This window comes from Podarcis raffonei, chromosome 2, assembly GCF_027172205.1.
Source record: "Podarcis raffonei isolate rPodRaf1 chromosome 2, rPodRaf1.pri, whole genome shotgun sequence".
NCBI lineage: Eukaryota > Metazoa > Chordata > Lepidosauria > Squamata > Lacertidae > Podarcis > Podarcis raffonei.
Genome location: NC_070603.1, coordinates 73,969,647 through 73,988,663, shown reverse-complemented (window position 1 = coordinate 73,988,663; position 19,017 = coordinate 73,969,647). Strand labels below are relative to the sequence as shown.

The window sequence follows — 19,017 nt, the reverse complement described above, 5'->3', positions numbered from 1 at the left end:
CTCTGTTACCTACTTATTTGAACATGAGCATTGGCAAGTCAACTGATATCTTCTGTACAACACTGACAAGTGTATAGAATGTCTAGTGTATAAAATGTTTTACAATCTTTTGCTACATTGGCTCCCAGTACGTTTCCGAGCACAATTCAAAGTGTTGGTGTCGACCTTTAAAGCCCTAAACAGCCTCGGCCCAGTATACCTGAAGGAGCATCTCCACCCCCATCGTTCTGACCAGACACTGAGATCCAGCCCCGAGGGCCTTCTGTCGGTTCCCTCCCTGCGAGAAGCGAGGTTACAGGGAACCAGGCAGAGGGCCTTCTTCATAGTGGCATCCGCCCTGTGGAATGCCCTCCCATCAGATGTCAAAGAGATAAACAACTATCTGATGTTTAGAAGACATCTAAAGGCAGCCCTGTTTAGGGAAGTTTTTAATGACTGATGTTTTAATGTATTTTTAATCTTTGTTGGAAGCTGCCCAGAGCCACCCAGATGGGTGGGGTATAAATAATAATAATAATAATAATAATAATAATAATAATAATAATAATTAGTGAGATGGCTTAATAATAATTATGTGGGGCATACCAGGAGAGGCAGTCCTGTAAGTATGAGGGTCCTAGGCTTTAAAGGTTAAAACCAGCACCTGTGAACCAATTCTAGTTTTTGTCTACATTTAGTTGCATTAATATGTAATGAATTAGATTATTAGATGTAAATGGATTAAAATGAATAATGCCCTCTTACCTGAGAAAGAAAACAAGCGACTATCTACAGTACGAGCTATAGACTGCAATTTAACCACATCCATAGATTGTCCAATATGCACTGTACTGGGCATACTCCCAAGAGTTCCTCGCACAAACTCTGCTACTTCCTGTACTGTGAACATCTGCAAAAGCTCGTCGAATATTGCAGGGAAGGAATTTAACAGAGCGGCCTAAAAAGAAAATGAAGAAATATGAGACCTTTAATGCACAGATATAAAACATCATGGGTTTTAGGGAACACAAATGATGCTACGTATTTGAAGGTAAAGCATGAAATCCAGACTAAGGCTCCATCTCTTTATAGCCTTGTTGTTTCTAGGACATAAGTATATCTGGCACATTAAATCAAGTTATCTTCTGGAAGTCTGGATATAGTAATGCATGATCATACGGGAACAGCATCTCCAACTAAGGTAAGAGGAAGGAAATGAAAGACTGCCAGATTGCTCCACCTGTTTCTGGCTGTTTTCAGAATGCACATTAAGAAATCTATGTTTTTATGAATTTGCTAATTTCATCTTGGATTTATGCTTTGATAGAGACCACGGAGACACTTCAACTCCCCCCAAAAGTTTATTAAAATGTATACAACTGTAACTTAGCTGCAACACATTATTTCGCGGGGGGTTTTCTCTCTCTTTGGGTTCAAGAAGAGAGCATGTTTATGTGGAATATATGTCCAATCATGCAAATAACAGGCACTGAAAATACTTCTATGGCAATGCAGTATTTTCAATTTGTACTCTTGTCTCTTAAATGGTTGCAAGATCTCCGAATAAGACAAAACAATCACATGGATATAGAATCCCCCCGAGTAGAATTCTGTTCATGAAATACACCCACAGGAGTAATAAGATAGAATGGGCAATATCCAACAAACTTGTTCCATCAGTACAAGATTTTCCACTTGCAAAATGGAACTTCCCCCTCTTCTCCCCTTCCTGCATTCCCTCCTACCTCTTGGAGCAGATTTGAGGAGAATATGGGATGCGCATGGGGAGAGAAGTTCCATTGTGCAACTGGAAATCTGCACCGACCTAAGTTAGTTGGATACTGTCCATTAACTAACTTTCTATTTTTTCCCAATGTCCCCAGCATTCTTCCTCCCTTCTCCCACCAACCTCTGTCTCCCAGTCCACCTTTATTCTGTTCCACATTCTCTTCCTGCTTCCGCCAGTGCTGCCCAATGTCAGTTTGCTCTTCTGAGGCAGAACAGGCAGCCATCACTACTGAATCTGTCAGAAGAGGCTTCATTGGCTTGGCAAGAGGCCAGAGAGGGAGGAAAAAGGACGGGGGGGGGGTCCAACCAAACAGCTACAGTACAGCCAGGAAGTGGGATGGATGAGTGAGGAATGGGCCGCAGGGCTGAGGCCCAAATGAAAATGTAATGAAGTCCAGTAGTGCCCCATGCTTTGAGAAACACTGATCCAGCATTTGTCCTGAGAACTTTTCTTCTTTCATTCACCAATGCAGGTAGTAACTCCAACACATTGCCCTTTAATTACCAAAATAATAATGTAAACCCACTTTCCAGTATTTTCCACTTCTAAATGTCAGTTATACATTCTTTTACCCCAGTCTTTCTTTCATTTTCTGTGTGAACTTCAGTACTTTCCTTTCTTCCACTTGTTTTATTTCATTCAACCCAATGTATTATCAAATTTCCTCCTTTACAAGACTAAATTCTCTTCAAAGTTATTGCTGCAGTTCTCCTCCACTAGAAACAAACAAATTTCTGGTGCTCATCCAAATCTGGCATCTAATAAAATTGCTATCATATTACCTCCTGCAATCTCTGTATGCCTGTCGGTCTTTGAATCCTTGCACAAGGAGAAAAACCTTGGGAGGCTGAAAGATGGTGTCCATAGACCATAGACACCAAATCCATAGACACCAAATCTGCATACAGCACGAATTCTGAGATCTGAGTTTTAGATAGGTAGGCATGGTCTGCAGGCAGGACAGATTCTAAGTACCTCTTATTTAAGAATTCAGCCCTGCTTCTTTATCTACTAACAAACCTGTGCTTAAACTACAATGCTATGAAGTCTGAGCACACCTGTGATCCATGGAGGTGATAAAAGGACTAGTTTCGCCTGTGGCTATTGAGATCTAGAAGATCTTTGGGCAGCCAGTAGAGCGGGGGGAGGGGAGGTGTTCTCAAAGGATGATGTTCCAAAAAAGCATTGTACCTTCTTCCCGGAGCTAGGCAGAAGCTTCCTGAGCTTTGGGAAGGGGGAACATCCCTCCTTCCCAAAGGGGAACATTTAGGGGACTAGCCTAGTCCCCCTAGTCCACTGACTACACACCACTGGTGCCTAGATACTCTAAATGATGGTGCCCTTGCTCATGAAACACTCTCTCTCTCTCTCTCTCTCTCTCTCTCTCTCTCTGTGTGTGTGTGTGTGTACAATTGCTAAAGAAGTCCAACATAGTCACATCTGGATTCAAAAAAGGAATATTCTTAAAAACAAGGACATTGGTAAAGAAAATAAGTTGCAAAGGAAACTGAAGAGGGTCAAATATCTCCAGAATGCTTGTTCTTAATCCCCCCAGCCAACATGGCTTAACATGAATGTGCAAATGTGCAGACCCCTGGAGAGGTGATCACGGTCATTTTGCTCCTCCCTGATCATTTTGCTTCTGTGCTGAGCTGCAGTTCATGTCTCAGAGAGAGATATACCATGGGCCTGGATTCAGATGACATATTAAACCAAACTACTGTTTAGCTCAGTGAAGCACAGAAGCAATATGATCAGGGAGGAGCAAAGTGGTTGCAATATTCTCTCTGGGAGCTTGCTCCTCTGAGCTAAGCTATAGTTTGGCTTAACATTATGTGTGAACAAGGATACTGTCTCTGTTCACAGACTTTGCAGGACTTTGTAAAACCCATCCAGAATGACAAAAGACAGAAGTGTATACAGGATACACAACCATTCCTCAATTATAAATTACTTCTTCTCAAAGAACAGCAGTCAGGGGATCACATTTATTTATTTGCTGCTGCAAGTTATAATTTGTTCAATCACTAGATTGAATAAACACATCTTACTCTGCAGCTTAATCAACTAATAATCACTGAGGGAGGAAGTTAAGGATATACTTTTTATTTATTGAGGCCATTTTAATAGTGGCATATTGGTATAACAGAGAATTAAAAGAAAATATCAATGATCACATTTTATTCCAATAATTTTAAGTTCTCTGAAAAAGGTTATATTTAGGTAAAATAATATACACATTTATTTAATACATTCAATTAAATTAATGAATGAATCAGTTAAGGCAATCATCCATTTGATGAACAGTTCTTTAATTAGTTGACAGTCCTAGTTTTTTTGATGTGTACCCAGCCCTTCTGCCAAAGGGCTCAGAGCATCATCATTTACAGACCCACGACAACCCTGTGAAATAAAGTTAGTTTGAGAAATAATGACCTCTTCCAAGCCTACTGATCCAACCCCACTTTAATGTTTATTTTCATATATAATACATTTCTCTGTTATACACACGTGAAAAAGCAATTATGGAAAATTAAAAAGGAATCAATATTATGTAATCCAAGAACAATTGTCTAAGGTTATTCAAAATGAAATGAAGATAAATAAATGCAAATTTCCATTTCACCTTGCATCCTGCATCCCTATCTGAATAATCATTTTATTTTATAATTTCTTATACCTTGGAATGTATAAGGGTCCTACAATACATTCACAAATTATATTGTTAAAATAAGAGAACAAACTGAAGCTAAATCCTGCCAAGATGAAGGCACTCCTGGTCTAAATAGAGTTGCACACCCCCTGAAGGAACAGATCAAAAGTCCGCAGGTACTCGTCACTTGAGGCAAGGGCTCCCTGCTGCAAGCTTCAGCTGGTGTCGCAGCAACAAACCATTTCTAAATTGGGAAAGCCTTGTCATGGGGATCCAAGCTCTTCTAATCTCATGTTTAGACTACTGCAATGTACATTGTGCTTCCTTTGAAGACACTCTGGAGGCTGCAGCTAGTGAAAAATTATTCCATCTGATTGTGGGCTGGTACTTCTGTACACAGTCATATAACACCAATTTTGCAGGATCTGCGCTGGCTGCCTATATTCTACTGGTCTAAGTCAGTGTTTTAGCATTAGTACTGAAAGCTCTTAATCACCTAGAACTCTGATGGGCTTTTGTTGGAAGGTAAAAACATTTTTCTTCTCCTGGTCTTTTGAAGTTAACTCACACTAGTAGCCAAACTACTAATTGTATGGTCTCATGCTGTTGTTCTAATACTATTTTATTCATTAGGCTTTTCTACCATCTACTCTTTTGCAAAGTTGTTTGCTTACTATGCATTTGGACACCTCTTAATATAGGATAATCATATTTTGCATGACGGTTTCTGAGACCCAAGGCAAAGCTTTTGGTCTGCATATCATTTTAAACAAGGTGGCACACTGACCCTTTCAAAACTGCACAGATTTGTTGGTTTCTTAAGATTTTCAAGCAATGCCAGGTACAAGGCTGCTAGTTTGTTTATAATTTTTGCTCATTCTATATTTGTGTACTGTTGGAAACCATCCTAGGATCATGTTGACATGATGAAGGGCAGTTTTCAAATTTGGAGAAATGAATTAAAAGACTGACTGAAGCCATAGGCTGGCACATTCCAGCCCTTCCTTCCCCTCCTCCTACACAGACAGGAAAAGGATTTTGCCAAAGTTTACTTTCACTTTCCCCTCATCTCAACAAGGATGTACAGTCATACCTCAGGTTACAGCCGCTTCAGGTTGTGACCTTTCGGGTTGTGGACCGCCAAAACCCAGAAGTACTGGAACGGGTTACTTCCGGGTTTCATCGGTCGTGCATGCGCAGAAGCGCCAAATCGCAACCCGTGCGTGTGCAGACGTGGGTTGCAAACGCTGCGGATTGCGAACGTGTATCCCGCGTGGATCACGTTTGCAACCCGAGCGTCCACTGTACATAATATTTCAAACATTTCAAGGAAGTTGAGCTGAAAGATGGGCACAAACTTCTGCTAAGGTTTTGATTATTTATAACATTTCATAATATTTTTTCATTCCATTTATTATTTCAAAATGACCTAAATGCAGAAGAAATGCAAAAACATAACCAAAATAATGCAACTAGATAACAACTAAATATTGTAGTAAGTAGACAATCCCTTGACTTATTAAGTGCATATAGTATAACATATGCAAAATCAAATTCATATTCATGAGAAAAAGGCATTATCTTTAGTGGTTTATGTATTCAGAAACTGGAGCACCAGAAGAACTGTAATTAGAGAGAACACATTGCTGTTTGGTTCCAACACCAAAGGAAATCTTAATATAATGGGGGGGGGGGGGGAGAGGGAGAGTCCAGTCCAAAATTCCCCCTTTGTTACTGTTTCTTGTGACTAAATTAATATTTAATTATCACTGAGAATAAAGTATAACCAAGATTCAACTTTTCTAGTCTTCCAATAACGATTTTTGTTATTACGGCCCATGCCACTATTAGACAATCTTTGTACCATGAGATGATGTCCAGTAACCTATAACAGCTGAACCGTTATCTTCTCTCTAATCACTGGTTCTCACAATCAAGCTGATTCATGCAGACAGTTTAGTGCCCTTTATGTTAAATTTCCAGTGCTGTGAAAACCACCTGGTAGTTGCAAACATTGAACTGTGCAGTGTATTTGAGTTCTAAGTGCAGAGAAATGGATTGGGTGGGGGACAACAGTCACTGGGTACATCCATGATGAAAGGTTGTGCAGGATATGGGGATAACTACTTACAGAATTAAACGACGGCCTTGAAGTACCACCACATTTTTGTGGGGTACATGTCCCTGCTCCGCTCACCTGTCCTCCAGGCTGAGGGGCCTATGGGGCAGTTAGGGTCAAAGGGCAACACAGTGGCAAGTGGGAAACAAAAAAGTAAACTTTTGAAGTATTTAAACAGGTCAAGTTTCATGAATATATAACCTCCTCACGTATCAATGTGTAACTGGTGAAAAAGGCAGAGTTGGCAAAGACCAGCGCCATCAAGAGTTGTCCCTTCTCAATGGCTTCAAAGCATAAAATAACAAATATACAGCAATTAGACTCGTCTTGGTCGTGTTAATGAGCATGTGATTCAAGCACATGGCTAAAGTGGGAGTTACCAAAGATCCTCAAGAAGCGTTTTCTCACAGAGTTCCATCATCATTTTCACTTACAGCCCACCCTGTCCCAGGGCAGCTTACAGAAATACACAATTAATATAAGTACAATTAAAATAATAAAAAACTACAAAGACAGCCTATATCAGAGTAATAAAACAGTGGCACAGATTCGTAGTGCAGGAGGAGGGAAAACATAGATAGATTCAAATAAAGGGCTAGGAAAAGGGGTGTGTCTTGACCAATTGCTGAAAAATGTACAATGATGGTGCAAGATGCACCTCTGAGAAGAAGTCATTTCACAACCTAGGGACCACCATGCCATTGTTTCATTGCTCAGATGTTTCAATTGTGAGCACTATTGCCGTGACAACCATCACAGCTTGGCGGCATTTCTATAGAGAAATATTTGCTGAAGACAACACATTAATAGGACTTACCTACTTGATTAGTATTATGTCTCAACATGTGGTAAAAAGTAGACAGTTGATATAAGACTGTAGAATATGTGTGTGTGTGTATCCCATTCCTTTTTTTTTTTTTACTTCAACCTTCCAGAGGTTTAGCATTTAAGAACATATAGTGTGTACTGCTATACTTGTTCAATGTACTGGTATAGCCAGTGATTAATTTGGTTATACTTTTCGTAGCCACAATATTTTAAACCCGATAGAAAAATAGGCATATCTTAATGCTATGGGGTTTTTTGTTGTTTTTTAAAAAATGATTGTTAAATTGTTAAAGTAACTATGTGATTAATCTCAAAAAAGTGATGAAATGACAGATTATTCCGCAAGGCAGTTGTTTTGTATAGTTATTTCTGTTGTATTAGTATTTTTACGAATGCTGGTTGTTAACTAGCAACACTGCTGTTGCTGCAAACAACACCTCCCCATTGTTGAAATAACCTCTCTCCTAAGGAATGAATGATATATGTACACTAAGCTACACCTGCTATAGTATGCAGATACTTGTTACAATAGGTTTACTACACGTGTAGTGCCTCGGATCATAACAATTTAGCAGTACACCATAAGAAGCTGAACTACGTAATGTGCTGCTAGTTTAAAGCAAGGATAGAATAATCTGATACTCAGTAATAATATGTAACAAATATTATAGACAAAGGAAGTTTAGACAGAGGATGATTTTATGGGTTTATAATTATCATACAATGTACAACTTTCCAATAGCAGTTACTATAACGAAAAGCTTCAGTCTGAACTACTCCTGCTTTTGTCATTATCGATTACACTCCCTTCATGCCAATTCTGAAACTTTCTTACAAGCAAGGCATTAAATCAAAGACCAAAGGGAATTAAAATGCCTGCTCGCCCCTACATACTTTAATGCAAGGTAGCAGCTCTCCATCTCTGAACTGGTGCAGATCTACTTCATAAAAGGGTTCCAGTACAATTTGCAAGTAAGGCTATTACCTGAGCAAAGCTTGCAACAACTGCACCCACATGCACAAACTATTTGCCTGTTTCACACACAGAGTTTAACAGAAGCACTGAATATTTCCAACCTGTGTAAAGATGAGAGTCTCTGAGCTCCTGCTGTCCAGACTAAGCACAAATCTGATTGACTGGAAAAGCTCTTGGATGCTGGCTCTGAATTGTTCCTCCTCCATTCCACAAGTTGCTCTGGAGTAAAGGATCCGAGACTGCACAATAAACTTGAAAAGATATTCCAAGGCCTTAAGGAGTAGGAAGTGAATCAGTACAACAAGAGAAAAAGAAAAGGAGCTTAGAAAGAGCCAGAGAGGGAAAAATTAGATATATTATTAATAATTCTTCATTTTCAAAAATTGGATATGTATCTGATTAGTTAAAACCGCTAAAGAAAGAAGTTACTTTAAAAAGTTAGTTTTCACTGCCCACCAAAAACAAAGCAGCAAAAATAAAACAAAAACCCAAAAACTATATCAAACACCCATAAGAACACTCTAAAAGGCCTGGGAAATTAAAATATTTTCTACCAACACCGAATAATTCAGATTCAGTGCCAGGCAAACCTTCAGAGGCAGAAGGCAAGGGGGGACATTCCAAAGTTGGGCCACAACAGTGGAGAAAGCCCTTTAACAGGTTAACCACAACCTCACGACAGATGACAAGGAGCCCCAAAGAGCAGCCTCTGATTAAAATCTTAGTAACAAATCAAGATTTATATAGGAAAAGGCAGTCCCTGGGATAGCCTAGTTTCAAGTCATATAGGCTTTAAAAGCAGGAGTGGCTAACCTTCTTCAGCCTGGTTGCTGCATTCAAGGCTGGCCAAACTTCTGAGGGCCATATGCAAGCAGTAATGGAGGCCAAAGTGCATGCTCTCACATGCATATACCACGCACCTATACAGGCTGCATTTATCAGTGTTGGGCATAGGAGAAAATTCTCCATTGCAGCCCAAGCCTGAGAAGCCCACATAGTCCTTGCTGTGGTATGTGTGATGTTTTCCCCACCAGCTTTTTCTAGAGGTGAACCCTTCCTTTCTTCCCCATGCAACTGAGAATGATCTCTCCACCAACTTGCATCAGAGGAAAGAAGAGACTCCCCCCCCCTTCTTATTGCTGCAACTTCCTACTGAATCTATATTATTGTTAGGCTTGTATATGTATATCCTTTCTAGTAGTATGTAGGTTTTTGATCAATATGTATCTTTAAAATGAACTGCCTTCAAAATTAAGTAATAGTTGACCATTTTGACATATATATATATATATATATATATATATATATATATATATATATTTGCCAGTCATTTCATCAACACCAGTATGATTAACTCAAGTAGCCATTTCAACAAAACCTACTTTTAATGAACAAGCAGTGCACATTTAGAATACATACAATTAATATTTATTTCTCTCAAAGATCTTTCGAGACAGATTTTCAGTCATTCTTTCTTCATAGGGTTTTTACTGTTGTTCAAAATATGTACAATCAATTATGTACATTCTCAAACTCAAGTTTTACTCTAAGATTATAATTTGAACAGGATAAAAGGATTCATTTCTTCCCTAGATAATCAGTAACAAAAACCTATTCAAGACAGAGCTCTCTGCACAACAGAAAACTTCAATGTAAGAGTCATTTTAAACAGATGGCATTTCTATAGAAAACATACCCGCATTGCCTCCTGAATATGGTCCTGTCGTACAAGTTCTGCTGATCGGTCCATGTACCACTTCAAACACCGAATAAGTTCTCTGAGTAAAAACACAAAATACTGATACATTTCCAACCCCAGCCATGCTCACATCTAAAGATGTTTTTAAATATCCTTAAGTTAGGTTTTATATCATAGTTCGGTCTATTGAGATTTTTAGCACATATAATTAAGTGGGATATAGAAATATATTCTTGGTGACGCAAAATAATTACTCTTCCATATTTAACAATGATGGAGACAGACAAAAAGAGATTAGGCATGGAGATTACAGCAGATACTAGTCACAAAACTATTTTGCTTTAAAACGAAACAAAAACATGTTTTACATTTCTTCAGAGTTTTTGTAATCTTGAGAGAAATCTACTGGCCTCAGTTTATCTTTTTTTCTGAAAAAGAGCTTGACTGTCTGTAAATAGTGCTCTTCCAGAGTAAAACTAAGTGATTATAAGGATGGTTAACTGATGGAAAAATCTTTTGGTCCACAAAAAACCTGCAAGATGTTTTAGCTAAAGCATAAAAACAGAATCTAATTGTTTGACCCCACCCAATTTCCTTCAACTCTTATGGCATGTTGGCATGTTCCCTCTCAGAAGACTCAGAGGGAGAACATCCCCATTTAGGACTGTAATCCAATTTTTTTAATTGAAAAAGAGTATTTTGTTTCTTGTTTTATGCCACAAACTTTTATTCAGTAAGATTGCTTCATACTACTGGATGTTCTATTAAACAATAAATTAGAACTGTTGCTATCCATCTCATCTGAAAGTGACACTCTAATGTACAATGGTGGTAAAATAGAACCTACTTGTAGGCCAGCGCTCCTGCAAAGTGCTTTTGGATGTAAGTGTCCATTACAGGTCGAAAATGAAAATATTTGCTATCACGCAGGAGGTTGATGATGAACACCTGCAGAAGAGAGAGACAAAACCACACCTAAGGACACAGATCAATAAAGCTTACAAAGGTCATCAAAATAATGGATAAAGGGAAGTCAAAACTGTTCATCTCTCAGAGGTGTGCTATGCTTACAAGAGACTGAAAGACCAGCAGTCCATATTTTTCAGTGTTGTCATCCAAAATCACAAATAATGTGTCCAAGATATCCTGCAAGAACTGGAAAGGCACAAACATTCAAATGACTTCTCCTGGTAAACAATTCTACCGAAACACACCATTTATAATGTGTAAGAAAGAGAGATTCAAGACTGCTCCTAGTTCTCCAGAGTAAAATTACTGAGACATAGGGTTGGTTGCCAACCAAGTCATAGAGCAGGCACACTGAAATCGATGAGTATCACCTAGGTGGTGACTATGACCTTGTATAGCATTATTTCACCTTCATTATATTTATATTCCTACGTAAATACAAATCCAAGATCATCAGTAAATTGTAATGGTTCTCGCAGAGGTCCGCTTGCACAATGAAAATCCCCCCTCCTCTCTTCCTCCCTACAGCTTCTTGCACACCCTCAAACCATAGCTAAGTGTGGGGAGACCCTCGCACATTTAGGAGTGGGCAGGGGCTGCATCAGGGAAGAGAGGAAATATAAGCCCTGTTACGCAGTGTTGGATTCAAACCTAAGAGTATGGCGAAATGTCACACATTATGCATTTCTAGAAGTTGCCAGAAAAGAGAGGAGGAGGAGATGAAGCTATGTAGCAACATCACATTCTCCCTACCACCTGGCTGCAAAACTGGTCCTATGAACCAACGATACGTTGCTAACTCAGCACTTCTTAGGTTTGTGCTTAAGACAATCACATCTTGATTTCACCTACTGCTCAAAGACAGAGCAAGTAAAGCAGAGGCTTTCTTCCTCAAAGACTTGTACTAATTGTCACATTAGCTGCACATTAATAACAACTTGGAGGGGACACAGCACCTTAACAATTTCTTCACCACTGACATGCCTCAGTCTTCCTAAGATATCCATTACACGATCTGGATAAGCCTTCCATTTCAAGAGAGCAAGTAGATCCACTGTAAATAATTGAAAGAATAAATATAGAAACACAAAATATATCATACTAAACATACTAATTACAATGGAAAATTGGCACAAGTAGAATTATCAGATATGTGTGAACAACTGACAATGGTTAAAGATTATTTTCAGAGAGACAAATTTGTAAATTGGCAAGATTTAGTGCTCGAATCCTATACATGCTTACTTGGGAGAAAATTACATTCAAATTCAGCACAGTAAGACATGCTTAGTGAACACGCTTAGGATTTGATTGCATAAATGCATAAGTATAGCAATCATATCACCACAAAACAATACATCTTGGACAATTAAGTAATTTTATTCTTCATCTTTTAAAATGTTCTACACTATGCCAAACAAAAATATCAGGAAGTTAGTTCTGACGAGCAATATATGCTAAAAAGGAAAAAAAACACACATGCAAAATGTTTCTTCCAAGTCATAGAATTGTAGAGTTGGAAGGGACACTGAGGTCTTAGTTATTTGATCAAAAATCAAGATAGTTTTCTTTAGCTTTAGTTATTTGATCAAAAATCAAGAGATGGTGGAAGGGAGGCTGCTGAAGCTGTCTGTCCAAAATGGGAATGCTGGCTACAGCAGAGAGCTCGTTTAATGAATTCCTTTGACTTTTCCTCAGTGTATTGTCTTAATTAAAAAACAAAAACAAAACAATGATTGCCAAGTTTAAAAATCAATTGAGATGGGATTTTACTCAGCAGAATCATTTCTCTTCTATCCAGGTCTCCTGAAACCTCTTTCTGATCTCAATGCTTTGCCCAAAATGCATGCTTTTCCTCACCTGTGATTTAAAAAAATCACTCCCAGCAGTTATTGATGGCCTTTATAAAAACATTTATCATAATTCAAGGTAATTATCTGTACACTCTAAAATATTGTAAACCCTGCAGAAAGGAGGCTTGCAGTTACCACACAACAGCTGACAGGTGGTGATTTTAAGAGCCTGCTAGGCAGTGGGCCCTTCAAAGCACCACACAACACTCTTTACAAGGCCTGCATGGTGCTTTGAAGTCCTGGCAATCATCACCTGATATCAATGTTACATCACGTGACTGACACGTGGGCAGCCTCGCTACCACCTGCCAAATTTGTCCTGTGAAGGGTACGGGAGATCAGGATCTGGCCCAATGCTGTAGATTTTGATATATTCCTCCTCATCTATTTAACCGTGCCACTCATTAAGATATGAGATTTCAGCTTTCCCCCTCCATTTCTATTAACTTTGACTACTGGTCAAATTCACCCTCAAAACACCTCCCTCCCCCAAGTTTTCATTAGCAAATGGAGAGTCTGATTATGGAAAGGGCAGCTTCTCTTGCACTGGCGGCAGAAATATCAATATAACTTTGTATAAATATGCATATGGTAGATTGCTCTAAGGCAGTGGTTCCCAATTAGCTAAGTGTTGTGGACCCCCCGTTTTTCAAAAGCCAAGACATGGACCCCCTACTTCTGAAAAAATTGGTATCGTATCTCTATGGTACTTTTTGTTCTGTAAATGATGCCACTGACCCCCTGAGTGGGTTATGTGGACCCTCCAATTGGGAACCACCGGTCTAAGGTGGTGGGAACCTTTTTTAGCCTGAGAGTTACCTTCCACTGTGAGTAACCTTCTGCAGGCCAGATGTCAATGGTGGACAGGACCACAGGGAAAAGTGGGTGGAGCAGCAAATGTCTCTCTTATTGTACAGTAGACTACATTCCAGCCATGCAAAAGTCACAATCTCTCTCTCTCTCTCTCTCTCTCTCTCTCTCACACACACACACACACACACCACGTCTCTCTATCCAGGTAAACAAGTGGCCTTATAACAGATCAGGTACGTATTCCAGCCAGCCAAATAACCCTCACACCACCCCTAAATCTGGCACTGCACTCAAAGACCCCTTTCTATGTGAATATATAGCAAATATGGTAATTATTTATTTATTAAAGTTGTATATCGCCCTTCATCCGTAGATCTCGGGGTGGCTCACAACATAAAAAGTACAAGATTAAAAACAGAAAATATGTAATAAAAACAAAAGCAAGCCAACAAACCCCCCCCCCCCACTCAAAGGACCATGCATTGGATTATTTCAATGCAATATACAAAGCACCCCCTCTATCTTTTTTGCATCCTATGATTTCTTGAAATGAAAACTGCTGTACCATTCTGGGTGAGTTTGGTAGAAGAGAGCTGAGTAGAGATTGCAAATGACTCTTTGGTGCTGCGCTGGAAAATCAGGCTTGAAGGAATGTTGGGACAGCCATTATAGTCCTCTTTGCAGCATGGAAGACCCAGGTAGAGGGCATGGTTATTGAATGTGCTGTTTTCATCACACTGCAGACATAAAAAAAGACATCCGCTTTAGCTCGAAAATTATATATGCTTTACTCCATGTATTGCTGTGCCACTAAACAGAATATGGAGGACTTTATATGGATTCTAGGCATGCAGACATTCTGTATTCGGAATATGTATGCTACTCATTCAAACAGCACACACTTTGGAAAACAGCTTTCTATCAGTTCAGATAGACCAAACTTCCTCAGTTTAGTGCCCTCTAGATATTTTTAACAACTCTCATAATCTCTGGCCATTTGGCATGCAGGCTGGGATTGATGGGAGTTAGAGACTACTACAAAAGTTTTGTAATAATTAAAAAGCTACATGCACCTTCCATTTCAATTAACTTCCTTTTAAATAGCTAGGTTATATCTCGTAAAAATAAAACACCTCTGTTAGGAGTATATATAAAGTATAAAATAATACATCCCTGTGCTAAACATGATTACTACAGCAGAATAGATTTTATTAGCAGCTTGTTTCTCAAGGCTTCTAAACATAACCTCTATTTATATACAGATATTAATTTTCAGTTGAGCTGATGGGTTGTGCTGTTTATAAGCCTCTGTAGAACACATTATTCCAGTGGTTTCCAATCTGTGGGCTGCAGACCCCGAGGGGCTCCTGAGTTATCCCAAAGGGTCCTAAGCATGACTGGCGGGAGCAGTAAGAGCCCTGATTGCAGACTCAGGAGCTCAGAAGGACCCATTCCTGTTGCACCTGGTGTCTCCACTCATAACCCACCCTCCTCAAGGACTAGATATGGGCACAGGAAGGCATGCAGTCTTTGGAGGGGAGGGGGGGACTCATTTTTCCACCCTGTTACAGTGGTACCTCAGGTTAAGTACTTAATTCGTTCCGGAGGTCCGTACTTAACCTGAAACTGTTCTTAACCTGAAGCACCACTTTAGCTAATGGGGCCTCCTGCTGCCGCCGCGCCGCTGGAGCACAATTTCTGTTCTCATCCTGAAGCAAAGTTCTTAACCTGAAGCACTATTTCTGGGTTAGCGGAGTCTGTAACCTGAAGCGTATGTAACCTGAAGCGTATGTAACCCGAGGTACCACTGTACAATGTTGTCCCGGGATGGTCTTAGTGTTGTGCAAGAGAGGGAACATTTTCTATGATAATTTTGCATAATTAATAAGTTTAACTTTTTATTTAAAAAACTATACCCACGCGAAATTAAATAAAATTAATTAAAGCTGTGGACCTTTCATGAACTGAGGTGTCCCGTCCTCCTGGCAAAATTCAAGCCTGTAATCATGCATGACATCTATCCTGACCCCAAATATAAAGCAGGATACAAGTCTAAAAACATAAGGAAGAGGAGAAGAAGGAGGAGGAAGAGGAAGAAGGAGGAGGAAGAGGAGGAGGGAGAGAGGCGGGGAGGGTATTCTAAAGAAAGAGTGAGAAAGTTAAGATGCTTGTGAAGGTCTATCTGCTCGCAGTATCTCACAATTTGTAATGTACTGTAACAGACGAATCAAAATCTGTACAAACACTTATTTTAGCAGATCTGGACCATTACAGATTTACTCTACAACAGTGAACAGTGAAATGACTTGATGGTAGACCTATAATATATGAAGAGTGAGGAACTACCGTACCTTATAAACATAAAGCTCATGAATATCATCAGAAAGGGTGGTGCCATCATCTCTCATTAGTGGTGTAAATGCAAAGCCAAAAAGCTTCTTTTCACCCTTATCTTTTGCTGCAACAAGAAACAAAATGTTTACATGAATTCTAGTAACTACCAAATTAGCATTTTAGCCTGTCCCTGTCACTTATAATAGATAGAGAAAAGGTTTTCCATGATGCCTATTTTGCATTTTCATAATTCTGATTGTGCTTTCTACAGTCATAAAATATTCTATATCATGAATCAGACACAACAGCTACGACCTATGTCTTCAAATGCAGGTTATAAAGTTGGGGGAAGAGCAAGTTCAATAGAGATATGGAGAAGGGGTGCTGAACCCTTTCCTGCATTCTCTTCCCTTCTTGCCAGGCCATTTTTTCCTAGTCAGGCTTATGGCAACCCCTTCCCACTATTGCAACACTGCACCTCTATATATTTCTACTCAGAAGTAAGTCCCCTTAGGGAAGAAACAAAACACAACCCCTGGCTTAACATTATGTCTTAACCAGGAAATGCAGCTTGTTTAGCTCAAACAAATCACAACAAGGAAGCCAACAGCAGATCATGGTTTCCTTGGAGCAAAACAAAGCACAACCCCAACTTCTGACATGGGAACTAGGCTAGTGACTAATACACTGATTTTTTGTGACTATGCCTTTCAGCATTAGGAGAATATGTAAAAATCAATATCCCTATCACAAAGGAAGAGTGTAAGCCATGTATTTTGCTAAAAGAAACAAAGCTCCAAGTACTGCACAAAGACCATTTACTTTGGAATGGACCTCAAAAAAGATGCTCCTAGACGAACTCAGAAAGGGAACTAAAACAGAATATATGTTTCTCCAGAGCCCAAATTCCATTTTTTGCTTAATCTGTAATAACTACTGTATTTTTGACTCCATAAGATGCACCTGACCATAAGATGCACCTAGTTTTTAGAACGGAAATGCAAGGGAAAAAAATATTTTTAAAGGGAGCACTGAGCAGAGCCTGTATGCATCCCAGGCTCTGCTCAGCACTCCCTTTGACGAGCCGCATGGAGCGTGTGTGCCGCGCTTGCAGGCTTTTCCCTAGGAGGAAAAGCCCCCAAGATGCTCCACGTGGCTAGTGAAAGGGAGTGCGGCTCTTGGGGGCTTTTCTGGGAGGTGGGGAAAGGGACTGAGGGGCTGCCCTCTGTCCCTTCCCCCACATCCCACAAAAGCCCGCAAGAGGCTCTTTAAAGGGTGCGTGGCTCCTGCGGGCTTTTCTACGAGGAGGGAGAAGGGACTGACTGGCCACATCAGTCCCTTCTCCCTCCTCGGGGAAAAGCCCACAAGAGCCGCGCAGAGCGTGTGTGCGGCTCCTGGGGGCTTTTCCCGCCTGCATTCGCTCCATAAGACACACATACACATTTCCCCTTACTTTTTAGGAGCGAAAAATACGGTAATTTGCTAACACATCTTCCAGCCCTCAACACTTGATGAGGGGTTTATCTATTAGCCAGTTCAGGATCTGACATTGCTACAAATTATCCCAAATAACTGCCTTGTTAGAGGTTGTTGCAGTTGTTTTTACTGCAGCTATCAATGACTGAAATGGTAATGAGAACATGCCCTAACCACCGTATGTTTTCAAGTTATTACATTCTCCTAATCCTTTGCAAAATCAGCACAGAAATAACCTACAGAAGAAAATCAGCCTATGAAAATTAGGTATCTTCCAAACAGAGAACCATGTTGCACTCACTGGAACAGTGCCTGAACTCAAAACGGAGGTGAGAACCACGGAACCTGTCTATGGGAATGGGAAGTTTGATGACTTCTCCCCAACGAGGGCTGTTGCTGTGATAGAGGACAAAGGAATGATATAGACTCCTACTTGGCTCTCCTGAGCCTAAACTGATGCAGTCCTGGGGGGGAAATGAAAAAGAATACAGAATAAGAATAAAAGAATATCACATTACAAAAGATACACAATAACACCAAGGAAGTATCATGTTAAGGATGCAGAAACACAGCATACTGTAATCAGTCCAATTCATATCCAGCTGCTAAACAATGTGACGGACAGATGCAAAACTTTGAAATACAGAACTCTAGAAACTCAAGAAGGGAGGTGTCTAGATTTCTGAGGAGAAGGAGAAAATCTGAGGAGCAAATAGGGAGGGAGTGCTAATGATGTTTCTCATATAATAAGTGCTTTTCTTATTAAATAAGTCATTTTGAGAGATACAGAGTTCAGGTATGATTCTGAACTCCTAGGAATTTTTTGCCTCTTTAATCACTAGCCATTCAAGCTTCTGTAAGTGAAAAGTGGGAATCCTTAGAATAGTCTGTCCTATTTTTTCTAATTAGCAGAAAGAAGAAAGTTTCAGGTGAATAATTATCACCTAAAAATAAAACAGCAACTAACAGCACCAGGACTTTGTCAATGATGTTTTAACTTAACAGCAAACAAAACAAAACAAAAACCCCTCTCAGTTTAAAAGGCCATAGATTGTTTGCTTAGCCAAAGACCTGGGAGAAGAGGAATGTTTTTGCCTGGTGCCTAAAGATACATAACAAAGGTGCTAAGCGAGCATCTCTGGGGAGTGTGTTCCACAGGTGGGCAGCCATTAGCATGGGGAGAGGCTGTCCTTGAGGTATTGCGGTCCTGAGCCGTTTAAGGCTTTATAGGTCAAAAACAGCACTTTGAATTGGGCCTGGAAACTAATCAGCAGCCAGTGCAGTCGGGCTAGGACTGACATTATACGCTCCAATGAGCAGCCTGGCTACTGAATTCTGCGCCAAATGAAGTTTCTACACTGTCTTCAGAGGCAGCCCCACATATAACGTGTTGCAGTAATCTAACTAAGAGGTTGTCAGAGCATAAATGACAGAAATTAGGCTGTCCCTGTCCAGATAGTGGTGCAGCTGGGCCACCAGTTGAAGTTGATAGAACGCACTCTGCCCCACTGAGGCCACCTGAGCCTCAA

At 39.9% G+C, this 19,017-nt stretch overlaps 1 protein-coding gene across 8 annotated transcripts in view; it reads right to left on the bottom strand.

The window, feature by feature from the left end:
* The window catches only part of DOCK3 (dedicator of cytokinesis 3), a 150,522-nt gene that overhangs the window by 61,920 nt on the left and 69,585 nt on the right, over positions 1-19,017 (bottom strand). For all 8 annotated transcript variants that reach the window (XM_053377455.1, XM_053377456.1, XM_053377457.1 and 5 more), the window contains exons 16-24: positions 17,790-17,952; positions 16,030-16,136; positions 14,244-14,415; positions 11,969-12,066; positions 11,115-11,198; positions 10,891-10,991; positions 10,041-10,122; positions 8,446-8,616; positions 745-937 (exon numbers count right to left, since the gene is read on the bottom strand). In XM_053377455.1, coding sequence (XP_053233430.1) covers positions 745-937; positions 8,446-8,616; positions 10,041-10,122; positions 10,891-10,991; positions 11,115-11,198; positions 11,969-12,066; positions 14,244-14,415; positions 16,030-16,136; positions 17,790-17,952 — 1,171 coding nt within the window. The remainder of the gene's footprint in view (positions 1-744; positions 938-8,445; positions 8,617-10,040; positions 10,123-10,890; positions 10,992-11,114; positions 11,199-11,968; positions 12,067-14,243; positions 14,416-16,029; positions 16,137-17,789; positions 17,953-19,017) is intronic.